The 14407-nt window shown below is 35.9% G+C and overlaps 2 protein-coding genes and 1 long non-coding RNA gene across 3 annotated transcripts; all 3 read left to right on the forward strand.

The window, feature by feature from the left end:
- Nucleotides 1–523: 523 nt before the first annotated feature.
- LOC113319658 lies at nucleotides 524–3417 on the forward strand. The gene is made up of 5 exons (XR_003345729.1): nucleotides 524–2168; nucleotides 2310–2328; nucleotides 2616–2707; nucleotides 2888–2986; nucleotides 3251–3417. It is a non-coding gene; the product is annotated as an uncharacterized LOC113319658 (long non-coding RNA).
- Nucleotides 3418–4119: 702 nt separating this feature from the next.
- Nucleotides 4120–6160, forward strand: LOC113316385 (F-box protein CPR1-like). The gene is made up of 3 exons (XM_026564577.1): nucleotides 4120–4369; nucleotides 5146–5254; nucleotides 5452–6160. Exons 1-3 carry the CDS (start codon nucleotides 4120–4122, stop codon nucleotides 6158–6160), a joined length of 1068 nt encoding a protein of 355 aa, XP_026420362.1.
- A 2357-nt stretch (nucleotides 6161–8517) lies between these two features.
- LOC113315096 (F-box/kelch-repeat protein At3g23880-like) lies at nucleotides 8518–10473 on the forward strand. Its single transcript, XM_026563414.1, has 2 exons — nucleotides 8518–8722; nucleotides 8937–10473. Exon 2 carries the CDS (start codon nucleotides 8942–8944, stop codon nucleotides 10223–10225), a length of 1284 nt encoding a protein of 427 aa, XP_026419199.1. The 5' UTR covers nucleotides 8518–8722; nucleotides 8937–8941; the 3' UTR covers nucleotides 10226–10473.
- Nucleotides 10474–14407: the final 3934 nt, after the last annotated feature.

The following is a 14407-nucleotide window of genomic DNA, read 5'->3' on the forward strand; positions in this document are numbered from 1 at the left end:
TATCCAAATGTGATAATTGTTTCAATCTATTCGCTCCAAAAACTACCATGTTTATTGTCGTTCTTTCACTAGTCCATGATATTCAGTCGAGGACCTGAGGCCTTAAGGCTTCACTATTCCTCATATATTCATTATACGGATCATTGACCTTTAACTTCCTATAAATTACCGCAATGCCTCAGATTGATGGAGATGTGCTTTTAAGATTCTACCACCCTATGAAAGTAAAAAAAACTTCATTTTTTCCTGGGATAATTGGTGCTTGGTACTTAGGTTTAGACCAATACTAGTGTTTGGTCTAACATTTGTCCAATGTTAGGGCTTGGTACCTGGATCAGACGTGCACCCTCGTTGACTTGGTTAAGTTTTAATTTCTGTTTAGTTATTATTAAAAAATCATATAAAATGTAATTATTACACCAATTTACTACCGTACCCTCCAGTTTCTTAATATTTACCAAATTCCCAGATTAAATATACGAAGCCTCTTCCTTTTCTGAACCTTCACCACCACCACCACGGCTCTATCTCCACTCTTCATCTCTCCGACACTTCCAATGCAATCACCAAAACAATAAAAATCAAACAACACGACGGAATCGATACAACTAGGTTTTTGATATGTTTTTTTTTCTTTTTTTATTTTCTTGCTGAGATTGAATCTATTGATGGGTTATATGCAAGAACAGTCGGAGAAGAACGTGAATCTGTTATGGGTTTTATGCAAGAAATCACCTGGAGAAGCAGTGTGGGTGTTTGATGATTTGTAACATTCTTTATCTATGATTTCACATTCTTTCAATTGTAACAGATCTAAATTTTGGGATAAAAGGATTGAAATTAAGCTTTTAAATCAGATTTACCATAGAATTTATACTTCCATGGTAAAATTTCAGAAAGAAATTTTCCAATCTCTGGTTGAAGATGAAGATATACCAGTCAAGAATTTCGTTAATTTGGGTCTGGGTTTTTTTCTACGGGGTATTGAATTTTTTATCAAATTTTTGGCGGTGATTTGAGATGATTGTTTAATTTGCTTTCTGTTGATTGGGGTCTCAGATGATTGTTTGGTGGAATTAAAAGATGAGGAAGGAGAAACAGAGAACCGATGATGCTATCGAGAAGACAAGGGAATGATTGAATCCATGGAGTTTTGGGAAGAGATCTTGAAGCCGAGAAGAACGATGTATAATTGGTTTTGTTGTGGTCAGTGAAGATTGGGGGATTTGTGGTTTCTGTCAAGAACCAAAAATCGGGGAAAGAAATAAAGTTGATGCTGCTGTGAGATTTGGGTTCCGGCGACTGCAACTTCCATATAGATGGCATTAAAGAAAAACAAGGGTTCCTGAAATCAGGATTGGTCATAATTGTTGGTGAAGATTTCGTTTCTATTGAAATGGATTTTAACACAACAATGGTGTTGTTTCCATTGATCACTGGAAGGTGTCGATGGGGGAACTCAGAGGAGACTGATGATGTTGTTTCATGGTTGGAGTTTGCTGATGAAGGAAAAGAGCTCGAGTCTAGTAAAACAGGTCCATTATGATCCAGAGGAGCTGGATCATTGATGGAAGACGATAGAAATGGCAAGTATGATGGTCGTAATCAGTCAACATAGGTCCACGTCTGGTCAAGATACCAATCCCTAGCGCTGGACAAATGTCGGACCAAACACAGTGGTCTAAATCCGAGTGCCCAACACCAATTATCCCTTTTTTCTTCTCAACTTGTCGAGGGAGTGCTTGCTTAGACCTCGGCCACTACGTCGTTAAACCCATAGCTACAGTTGGTAAAATTTAGGGCTGGCAACGGATAACCGATATCCGATATCCATTTCCGAAATCCGACATCCTATAGGATTTTATCCGACATATCGGATATCGGATATCGGAATCGGATATTTTATCGGATATTTTCTCTTAACGATAACGATATTGGAATAGGCCTTTCCGTTAGGTTAATATCCGATATCCGATAGTCTAGGGGTGTACTTGTAATTTCCTACCCCTAGATATATGTTGCCCGCTGCCGACAGGGAGAACCTAATCGTAATCTAATCTTCTGAGTTCTAGATATTTTGGCAGTGGGAATTTTTGGAGGAGAAAACGAGGACTCGAGGAGGGATAAGGAGATTTGAAGAAGTTGAACAGAGGTCGGTGTGGATCTTGGTGAGTATGATTTTGTAAGTTTTTTGTTTATTTTCTTTGTTTCTCTGTTGATTTAGGTAATTGAAAGTGAGATTGAATAGTTGGATTTTGAATAATTCGATTAGGGATTACTGATTTAGTTTTTTGTGTTGTTTGAATCAGCTGTGCGAAAATCCTCAAGGTAAGCTAGGGTTTCTTTCAATTGTTTTGATGTTTTCATTCTTGTATGAAGCAGCTTCAACTTCGATTTAGGGGTTACCGGTTTAGTTCATTTTGTGCGTGTGAAATGATATGCTAAGTTCCAATTATTGATTCTTCAGTTAAATGTTGGGTGTATTTTGGGTTAAAACTTCATTTAACCTCTAGTTCGATTTGAGATTTTGGGAAGTTAAAACATCTTATGTTGTGATAGAATTTGTCTTCAACGTTTGATTTGTTGTATTTTCTGGATTTCTTGGAGATATATAGGTAAACTGATGTTTTACTTGCTTGCGGGGCTGAAGACTGGTGCTTGTAACTCTGCAGCAGGATCTGCAAACACGGAGTTTGGAAATACCAAGGTCAGTGTGTCTGTGTGAGTGAGTATAACTTGTATGAGTTTAGGTAAAGGATTAGAGTTTTATTATTGGTTGAAATCGATAACATCCAACAGAGTTTTTCTATTTCTTGAACAACATGCTTTATGCTTTATGACTTTCATGTTCTGTGTTTTACTAATACTTTATTCATGTTGTTCTCAGAATGTCTGAAAGTCATAAAGCATCCAACAGAGTTGGAACTTCAGGCAGTCCAAGCATTGCTATGCTTAAGTGATTGGCTTCCAGACTTCTTTGATGCAGGTAAATCTTCGTTTCTTTTCCTTTACTTAATTCTTTTCCATATTAGAACTGTAACAATATTAATATTAGATGAGCTACCATATTAGATGAGCTACCATATTAGAACTGTAACATTAGATGAGCTACCATATTGCACTTGTTCCATAACTGTAATTAGAACTGTAACATGTAAAAGCATATTAGATCTCATACGCTAGTAGATGAGCTAATATAGTGTCCAAGTATTGAGCTACCCTAACCAGGTTTTTGTGATTGTGAATGCAGATATGGAAGTCGTCCACTGAAGTTGATGCAAAATGAAACCAGCAAAGAAGATCTAGCCTGTTTGAGTGTAGTTTTTTGTTTGTAGTTGCAGACTATGTTGTTGTTTGTTTTTTCATGTGTGATGTGACTGAGGTGTTTGTGTGGTTTGTATTTCTTACACCTGAACAAAAAAGACTGTCAAAAAAACTTGAAGAACAACCTAAATTTTCAGCATTTCTGCATTTGCTTCTGTGACAGGCGTTATCGGATTTTAACGGATAAATATCCGTTATCCGATAGATTAACGTTAACGATATCGGTTTGTATTTTTGATATCCGCCGGATGTTAAAGGATATCGGATATCCGATAATTCTTAACCTTACCTTATCGGATTGTCTAATATCCGACGGATATTTATCCGTTGACAGCCCTAGTAAAATTCTAATTCTCTCTTTAGGTTCAAAATTTTGAGTTTATTTTTTCTAATTTTTATGGTTTTTGCCCTAAATCTTTTGTTTACGGTTTATTTGGTAAGATTTTTAGGGCTTATTTGTTTCTGCCTGCTGTGTTTATTTTGTTGTCCCCTGTTGATCTAGTGAAATTGTTACAATTTTGTTTTAAAATGTGATTTTCTTTAAACTATGTATGTCTTGGTTCATGGTTGTTTGTTTAATTGATGGTTTTAGATGTTTTGTTTGATTCTGTTTTCCCAACCATTAGAGTAGCTTAAATATAATCTGCCATAACTTGAATCCGTTTTCGCAAGCATAACTTGAGCCTATGATCTATCTGAAATTACAGGGTTTTGCAAATTAGGTAGATATCTCAGTCTACTAGATTTATATATAAATCCTGAACTTCTCATGAAATATTTTTTTTAATTGCAGTGATGGTGAACTTGCCGGAGGAAATCATGTTGGATATCCGTGTTAGGTTACCTGTGAAGACAATTGGTCGATTCAGGTGTGTTAACAAGACCTGGTACGAGTTATTGAATGATTGTGAGATTGTTCAAAATCACCTAGATTATGCTATTGAAATAAACAGATTAAGTCTTATGCTTTATTCTTGGGAATTGAAAAATCATCAGGAGGACATTCACACCATAGATTATGATCCATCAGCACCTACAAGTAGAGGTGTAAAACGTGACAGCCCAGCATAGCCCGACACACGAACTCACGTGCTTCACGTGCCATGTGCCGTGCTGGACTGTGCCAACGATTTAAACATGTTGTGCCGTGTTGTGCTTTACTAGTCAAAAGCTAGGCACAACACAACCCACGGGCACAACACGTAACGTGTTGTGCCGTACTGTGTCGTGCTGACACACGTGCTATAAACAATTTGAGATCACTTAATGTATATATTAGGTCGGACATTATCACGATATCTACATATAATTTGAAATTATTTCAGAATTTATTTCATGTAAAATTAACAAGTTTATTCAATAAAAAGAAATATCGAACCAAATATAAAATTGGATCATTGTCATGTGATTTAATGTTCTAGTCAAGTATATATAGGTAACGACATTATAACAACGATATTGAGATATATTTTCCAAATATTTAGGCATTATATGTGTTGCTATAAAAATAAGCTAGCATAAAATGTCAAAAACTAGATAAAATAGTGACTCTTTTGTGAAATATACACAAAATGTGATGTATTATACCTTGTTATATTATGTATTTGTGCATGCTATGACGTGCTTTTTTAACGTGCTGGGATGGGCTGGGCCACGAGCTTATCCGTGCCGCGTGCTGTGCTGTGCTATTGTGCTGATTAGACTAACCCAGCACAGCCGACAAAACTAACGTGTTGTATCGTGCTGGACTAAATCACATGATGGGCTGGGATGGGCTCCGATTTTAGCGTGATGTGCTGCACTGTGCTCGTGTTGGCACAGCCCAATTTACACCTCTACCTACATGTACTGGTTGTGTTCATAAGAAACTCCCATTCGTAGTGAAAAGACATTATTTTCGTGACCTTCAGTTTCTTGGATATTGCAATGGGTTAGTTTGTTTATGTCCTTACAACATGAATATCATCATATACCTTTGGAACCCGGCCACAAATGAATATAAGCAATTGCCAAAAACACCACCATCAGATAGACACGACTATTATATTGAGCATATACAATGTGGGTTTGGTTATGATTGTGAAAATGGGGAGTTCATAGTGGTGTATGTCTGACCAAATATGGCAGTTATTCTGGGCGTCAAGTTAAGAGGTCTGAAGTTCACCTCTATGCATTAGGATCATATAATTGGAAAAAACTCGAGAGCATTCCTTATACTGTTTATGGTCAGCCTGATGTTGCTAAGGTGCCCGTTAATGGAGTTATTCACTGGATAGCATATGGCCGTAAAAATAAAGTTATTATTTATTTTAGTTTTGAGAAAGAGATATTCCAAGAGATTCCATGGCCTAAATTGTTAAATGAAGATAAGTTTGAAGCAAGTCTTTGTGTGTTGGGAGGGTCTCTTTGCATATGGCATTTTAATCCTGACATTGGTGTTAAAGTGTGGGTTTTGAAGGAATGCCAAGGGAGAAAGTCTTGGAATAAGCTTTTCACCGTTGACCTGATTATTTTTTTTGGGTCGGTTGTAGATTTTCTGCCCTTGCAATCGTTGAAGAATGGTGAGTTTTTGTTTGGATTAGACACAGATGTTGGTTTTTATGTCCATCAATATGACCCCAAACATGAAACCTCTAGACTTCTTTTTGTCTACGAGGATAAGGTTTACTCTTCAAGCACAACAGTCTATGTTGAGAGTTTAGTTTCACTGAACTCTGGTAGTTATGTGGACGACATCGATAATGTTGTGGATGCTGACAGTGATGCTGAATTTGAAGTTTTATATGATGAAGATGGATCGACGTACTGTGAACACAAGATAATCAAGAGGGTTTGAGAATTTTATGCACTCCATTTCTTTGGTAAGTCTCTTTGTTTTCGCAAACAACATCCAGTAGATTTTAACAGACACAGGCAGTCTTCTAGTTATTAGAGCTCTAAATCCAGTTGATGTATGATTGGAAACGTACACATAATTAAAAGCTATATGTGACTGCATGTTTGAAGTTCTGAGATTTTTGGCCAAGGACCTAAACTATCTTTATTTACATTTTAGTATCGAAAATAGCCACTTGAGCTGTATAATTCTGCTTTGGGTTTTAGAAAAATGTTCAGTGTTGGATTTTAAATTGGCCAATAAGCAGCAAGAAATATGTCTCCGTCTCCATTACTTTCTTGGCATAACTATGGCGTCAATTTCCTGTCCCTTCTGGTCTATGAAGAGACCTTCTGTTTCTTCTGCTTTTTTTATTGTTGAAGGGATTGCCGACCTAAGATTTTTCTCACTCTCCTCTAGAAGACTATAAGTATAATTGACCTTATACTTTTCTGTGATGTTTCTGTAAATTCATGGAGCAGTTGTCTACGTCTTTACTCATTTTTATAGGGCTACTTGTTAATCACACTGTTTTGGTCTGGCTAGTTTGTTTTTTTTTACCTTGAAGAACATCAATTTAAGATATGGCTCTATTCATATTTTTCATCCAGTGACATTTTTTGCAAGGATGTTACATGTTTGTCTTGAGGGACATGTCTTAAAAATATGATCATCCAACTGCACTTCTTCTTAGTTAAAATTCCTACTGAGCAATGCTTGTAAGTAACTTCTTCTGAGAGCTCGTCCCTTTTTCGAAAATACTTGCATTTCAACAAGAGCCAAACCAGGCTAGTTGGATCCATCGAGCTCGATATATATCTTGTGACTCAAAATGGGTGCCGTAGCTCAAAATCTGCCTAGTGGCTCCAAATTTAAGTCGGTGAGTACTCTAGGTTCGTCTTCGAATTCAAAAATCCATAGGTATGACGAAAAATTTGCCTCGTAAAAGCGCAAAGCTTCTTTGCGGCCTAAAGTGAATAAAGATGAAACTAGTTCTTCCCAACGGAAAGAAACCTGTTTTGACGCAACTGAAATTTTTTGAGACATACTTATTTATTATCCCATTTAGGGTGGTTTTATAAGGGTGTCTAAAGGTAGTGCAATTATCTATATATTCTTAAACAATCTAATTACTAGAGTGCCCTTATCCTTAAAAATCAAAAATCAAAATAACCTTTAAACTTAAACATTTTGGACTTCAATTCAATCAAGTAATCAATCAATCAAAGGAAATCCAAATATGATTTTGTTCAAATCCAAATCTCAATTGCTTATAGATGTATTTTAGAATGCATTTGTAACAAACTCATCTTGTTTTTGATTGATTTTATTTTGTTTGATCGATAAAATACGATTTCAAAGATGAAATTAGGGTTTTCAGAAGATCAGTTCGGCTGATCTTGGAATATCAATTTTGATCCGAACCTAGTATATGATTTAGTGAAATAAATACTATGTTCGGCTAATGCGATTTTGCTAGATTTGTTCGAATCAACCAAACCTAAATTCGTCAGTTACAGAGTGAAGTTCGCCTGATAACTTGTCATCCGAACCTCTGTTTTTGAAAATACACCTGGGTTCGTCCAACAACGATTTTGTTCGAATTAACCGAACCTAAATTCGTGAGTTACAGAGTAAAGTTCGCCTGATAACTTGTCAGCCGAACCTCTGTGTTTCGAAAATATACCTAGGTTCGGCTGACAAGTTGTAAAAATTCAATGGTCAGTAGATATGGGTCAGTAGATATGGGTTTTAAAAATTCAATTTTTTGATAGATTCAACTTATAAAAAGGACATTAAACCTCGAATAGAAGTCTACCTCTGATTTGAATCACACATTTTGGTCACTTCTAATCACTAAAATCCCAGAATCCAAGTTTTTTCCACTTCTTCTTCTTCCTCTCAAAAATTCCAACTCACATAAATTTGATCTCTCTACTACTTTAACACTAATGATTTATTTTTTAATCAAACCTTAAAATTTCTAATTAATCAAATCTAATCATAATCATTAACACTAATTATATAAGGGTACTTATGCCATTATCAAAAAGAATGGATAAGGGGTGATGTTGTTTTTTATTTAGTGACCCTATTTTAACATTATTTAGTATGCCTCAAAAAAATCCAGTATGCCTCCAAACAAGTTTCAACCGAAAGGCTCGCCCTAGTTTGCAATATGGGCTCCAAAAAAAATCGGATCAAGGCCTAGGCCCAGAACAAAAACCGAACCATCAAATCTGCACGTGTCGTCACTTAAAAGACATTGGAACTATAAATCTCATCAACGGCCAATATAACAATACGACGAACTAAAATCACACACAAATTTTATTCCCAAATTTTTCTTCTTCTCAGATTTCTCTCCTCAAAAATCTCCACTCTCACAAATTTCTCTTCAATCTTTCTGAAATTTTAATCCCTTCATCCTCTTAATCTCAATCCATCTCGATTGAAATTCATTCCACTTCTTGATTTCTTTTTGTTCTTCTGCAATTACAGTGAATTTTTCGGTTATAACAGGTACTACATTCTCCCTGATTAACACATTTGGATGTTATTTTTTCTGAATTTGATGTTGGAATCACCCAATTAGAGCTGAAAAAATCATGGGTTTCAAGTTAATTTGTGTGTTTAAGTGTTATTAAATGTATATATTTCTAAGCTAATGTTTGTGTAATTAGTGTATAAAATGCAAACCTTTGATTTTTCAATTTGTTTTTTTTTTTGTATGCAGTTAAGATGAATAACTGCCATGATGATATCGTGTTAAACATCCTTGTTAGATTACCAGTAAAGTCGATTGGGCGATACAGGTGTGTGAGTAGATACTGGTGTAGGTTATTGACAGATCCTAGATTTGTGAAACAGCATTTAAATCATATTCTTGGATTGAAAAAGCTTGGTTTGGTGCTTAGTTCGTATTATAATTTTCACAATGATATCTACATGATCCGTAATGATCCGTTATCGTCTGCGTCTAATGGTCTTGTTATTATGAAAGATCCTCTCAAGTCTGAGAGGGTGACACTTGAAATGGAAGTGTTGGGATATTGTCATGGTTTGGTTTGTATAAGGCCGATGTTTATGGGGCAAGTTTTTCTGTGGAATCCCTGTACGAAAGAGTATAGAAAATTACCCCTGAGACCGATTGAATCGTCGAATATTATTAGTTATATAAAATATGGATTTGGTTATGATTGTAAGATGGAAGATTACAAGGTGGTGAGCTTTGTGGGATATAAAGATGAACATGATTGTGAAGTGCAGGTTTACACTTTAGGATCTAATTGCTGGAGAAGAATGAACCGCATCCCATATGATCTTTCTTGTAATGATATAGTGAATCAAGTGCCTGTTAATGGATCTCATCAACTGACTTTCGACGGAGCTCTTCATTGGATTGCAAAGACTGACTCAGAAGGAGACCAAGCTTCGAAAGTTATGATTTCTTTTGATTTGGAAAAGGAGATATTTAAAGAGATACCGCTGCCCATGGGTTTCAATGAAAGATTTAGACCTCAAATGTGTGTGATAGGGGGGACACTTTGCTTACTTGAATATAAAGCTGAGGTTGGTTTTGAGGTGTGGCAGTCGAAAGACTACGGAGGGAGTCAATGTTGGAATAAAATTCTGACATTTGGCAGGCAGCAACTTGTTAGTCCTGTTGTGAACTTTACTCCCTTGCAGATTTTAAATAATGGTGAGATTCTATCGGTTGTACGCACTGATGTTACTTTTCATCTGGTTTTGCATGAGCGTGGTGCTTGTAGAATTCTCGAGTTCAAGGAGTTAGAGACTTACTCTGTCGAGAGTTCCGTCTTTGTGGAGAGCCTAGTGTCGCTTAACTCAAAAACTTATGTGGGGCATGCAGAAAAAGAATACTTCGAAGACGTGGTTGGTTTTGGTAACAATGAATATTGGAAAAAGAAGACGATGAAGTACTCGAAATATATGTGTCTGTTTTCTATATTTTTGCTAGGCTGGTCTCTTAGTAATTTGTGGGCAAAAATATACTACATATAGAGCACTCTGACTAGAGCCTGGAAATGTGAAAACTCAATCTCGTTTCTCTGAGGTTCAATAATTTACTACTTATAAAGGCTCTTACATCTTTTTTAGATATTTGCTCCCCCGGTTGTGAGGTCGTCTTAGTTGCTGTGGATCTGTGAAGATAGCTGATGTTTCTGCTCTCCATTTTATGTCATATGTTTGAGCATGTAAAATTCGGCTATTAGTCTAATGATATACAGGTTTCCTTGTTCTTTATCTTCTGTGTTTTTCCATTGGCTGATATCGTATCAACTGTGCACTTCACAGCGGAAGCTTGAGATTCAGTCAGAAACAGAGTGTTGAGCTTTATTTATTGACGCTCACACATTTCTGTATGGAAGTATGAAGTTTTATTGTCTTTTATGCAAACCCTGTAAATTCTTGAAGGTTGCATGTTCAATCAGATGGCAGACTGCTTACTGTTCCCTTTTGATGTGTTTAACCTTTTGGTTTCAGTCAGTTTCAACGTTTTTGCAGTTCATTTTATGGAATGTTTCTGTTTTTTGAAGTTGTATGCTATTGGTCTAGGCATAAGTTGATCATAGGTTAGTATTGCTCAATTTCTGGAGGGGCTAATTGGAGTTGATGATCAGATCTTATACTACTGTGGATGTTAATACAGCACCGAATTAAGTTAAGGTAAGACTGTTACAGATTGTCCACATACTTTCTTTGTCTATATACCCTGTTTGATATCTTCATAACAGTTAAATCCTTATCTACATAAGGATTTAACTGTTCGAGTTCAGCTTGTTAAGATTTTACTTAACGTTTTAACTGTGTAATGTGGGTAGATAATTTGATATCTTGATATCTTGTTGTAAGATGGAAATTCGAAATTGATATATACTATAGAGTTCATCTACTGAATATATGAGGTTAAAGGTGCATTTGGATTGTAGAATTTGCTTTTGAAATGTTGGAATTAATTGTGTGAATTCGACTGCAAGGTTCACTTGAGTAAACTTCAGCATCCTAAATTTAATAATTCCAGGTTAACACAATCTGAGAATTCCTTTTTGAGAAGTCAGTCTAGACATTTTTGCCTCAGCTCCGTGTATTTGTGAACACACTAATTCTATCAGCTCGTCTTGGGCTTACTTCATATTTAATTCTATCAGCTCGTCTTGGGCTTACTTCATATTTAATTTAGGGACCATGATTTTTTTGAGGGGACCATGGTTTTTTTAGGCCACCTTCTCTATAGTGATAAGGGGTGTCCTAAAACATTGAAATGACGAACCTACCCTTAATCTAATTTAATTTAAAACCAACCTAATAACCACCTATATATATATATATAACCACCACCACCGCCCACCACCGCCAATTACCATCACCACCACCTCCGATTATCACCACCACCAACCATCGATTACCACTGCCACCGCTGATTACCACCACCACCTCCGATTATCACCACCACCAACCACCGATTACCACCACCTCTTCCTCCCACCACCGCCACCGCCTATTTAAAAAATGTAACAACATCAATGCAATCACAATTAAGTTCAGTTACAAAATAATTTTATCGAGTATAAAAGACGCCAGCCGCAACCTGATTCTGCCATGAGACCACTCCGGAGGTATTTTCCAACAAACCCTTCGCTTTAATTTGATTTTGATTGCTTCAATCGAATAAAAATCATCAAAATAGGGTTTTAATAGGAGTTACAGAGCCATGTTCGATTAGGTCGATTTTCCGAAAAACCCTAGTTTACTAACCGAACTTCTTGAATATGAAGAACACGAAGAACAGTTCGGTTCTATTGGATTTAAAACTAAGTCACCGAACTCTCTGCTCGGTTGTTTCGCAGAAAAATTTAAAATTACAAAGTAACCGAACTCCACCCTTAGAACCAAAAAAAAAAAACAAATCCAGTCTAACCGAACTGTGTTATTGTGGCCACTATGTTGAGTTCCAAAATAACCGAACTTAGCCAATAGAGTTCGGTTTGTTCGCAAAAAATTTTAAAACTACAAAGTAACCGAACTTAGCCAATAGACGCTGGAACTTCACATTTTTTTTGTTCGTTAAGTTTGGTAACTTCACAATTTTATCGCAGAAACCGAACTCAGAGTTCGGTTGGTTAGATGTTAGGTTCAAGTTTGCGAAAGAATCGAACTTTGTAAACTTATATACTCGTATATTACGTAAAGTTTGGTTAGATCAAAATTGCATGCAGTTTGCGAACCAACCGAGCTTTGTACACCAAAGTTCGGTTAGTTGAGAACCAACCGAACATAACGCTGTAACTCCTAGAAATTATTAGAGAGTTCAGTAACCTGCGTGTTTGGAACAAGTAACCGAACTACACTTTCAGATGAGTTCGGTTACTTGTTCATCTCACGGGGCAACCGAACTACAGCTTCAGATGAGTTCGGTAACTTGTTCTTCATATAAAGTAACCGAACTACAGCTTCAGATGAGTTCGGTTACTTGTTCTTCATATAAAGTAACCGAACTGTTCAAAATCCAGTTCAAATCCGGATCATTTTGAAGATTAACAAATATTCTAGGAGAGGATGGAGATGAAGAATCAGATGAGTTTTCATCATTTGAATACTCAAACTTAGTGAATTGGAAAAAAAATTATTTTCCATGTTTTTCTCCTTCATCTTCTCTAACTCTACTCTCTCAATAATTCTACTTAACTAATAATAAACCCATCTTTTAATTTAATCTCACTAATTGTTTTTAACTAAATCATTCACTAATCATAACCTAAAATTAATTAAGAGGGTAGATTAGGTATTAAATAAATAACTAGATATGGAGTGATCTAGAATTACTTCTAATGCCTTTACCAAAAATAAAACCATGGTCCCCCCAAAAAAACCATGATCCCAAAAAAATCGTTCTTAATTTCAACCTTTAACTTGGAACTATGATTTTGGGCATACCAAAATCATTCAAGGCATACTCAATAAAGAAAAAAAGGGTTGTGAAATAGCAAAATCAGATATCCCCTTAACCCAAATTTTTTTAAATGGAAAATCTACCATTTACGTATTAGTGTTAGTAATCTGGATTAGTGGTTAAGATATTTTCAGAATTATAAAGGTTGTTTAGATGAGAAAATTTGTGGGAAAAAAAATCAAAGTTTTGGTCAAGAAGGAGAGAAAGAGAAGGAGAAAGTGAGAACATTTTATTCTTGATTCAATGGAGGATGAGGAGGGTCATAATTCATATAAAAACCTAGGAAAATACATATCAACTACAACAATGATTCCCAAACGGCTGATTTGTTAGATTATGAGAATAATTTGACACAAACTCAAACTCAAGCTCAAACTCAAACACAAACTCAAGATGATGATTTTTATGAGCCAAATCCAGATGAGGAGCACATATATGAGGAACCCAATGCTTCTAATACACAGGTACACTTCTATCTTATGCTCAATCTCACTTCTATATCTACAAATTATCAAAAGTTTGGATTTTTGCTTCATGGTTCGGCGAACCAGGTTTAGGTTCGGCTGACATCTATGAGCCAAATCAACCAAATGATGAACGGTTCGGCTCACTGAATCTGTTTACAGCATGCGCCGAACCTATAATTTTCAATTCTCACCCTTTTGTTACACACTAGTTTGGCTTATATGAAAGTTTCACAGTAAGCCGAACAACATCCTGCATAGCCCGGAATAAGAAAATTAATGGTTCGGCTTATATTGATAATAGCGTATAAGCCGAAACCTCTAAATGTTTAAGGTTCGGCACATAATTTCATTATCGTATGAGCCGAACATAATTTTGTTAATTTTTGGGTTAAAATATTGAGTGTGGTTCAACACATATTTAGAATATCGTATAAGCCGAAACATGTAAATGTTCATGATTCGGCACATAATATGATTGTCGAATGAGCTGAACCTTGCTATTATAATTCTTTTCTAGTATTTAACCTTGTGATATTCTTGTAGATCGTGGTTGGACCCATGGAAAATCAACCTGATCCAGTAGACATGATTCACGAGGATACCAAGGATCACTTCCAAAATGATTTGGTATGTAAGAACTTTTTGAGCACCTTAATGTTGTCGGAATATTCCAAAGTTTTTCTTACAAATTATTTGTTTTGGAATGAACGTAGACATGGAAAACTAAACCCGAAGTTCTTGATTGGCTTGAGTAACATGCGATGA

Source organism: Papaver somniferum, chromosome 10 (genome assembly GCF_003573695.1).
Source record: "Papaver somniferum cultivar HN1 chromosome 10, ASM357369v1, whole genome shotgun sequence".
Taxonomy (NCBI): Eukaryota; Viridiplantae; Streptophyta; class Magnoliopsida; order Ranunculales; family Papaveraceae; genus Papaver; species Papaver somniferum.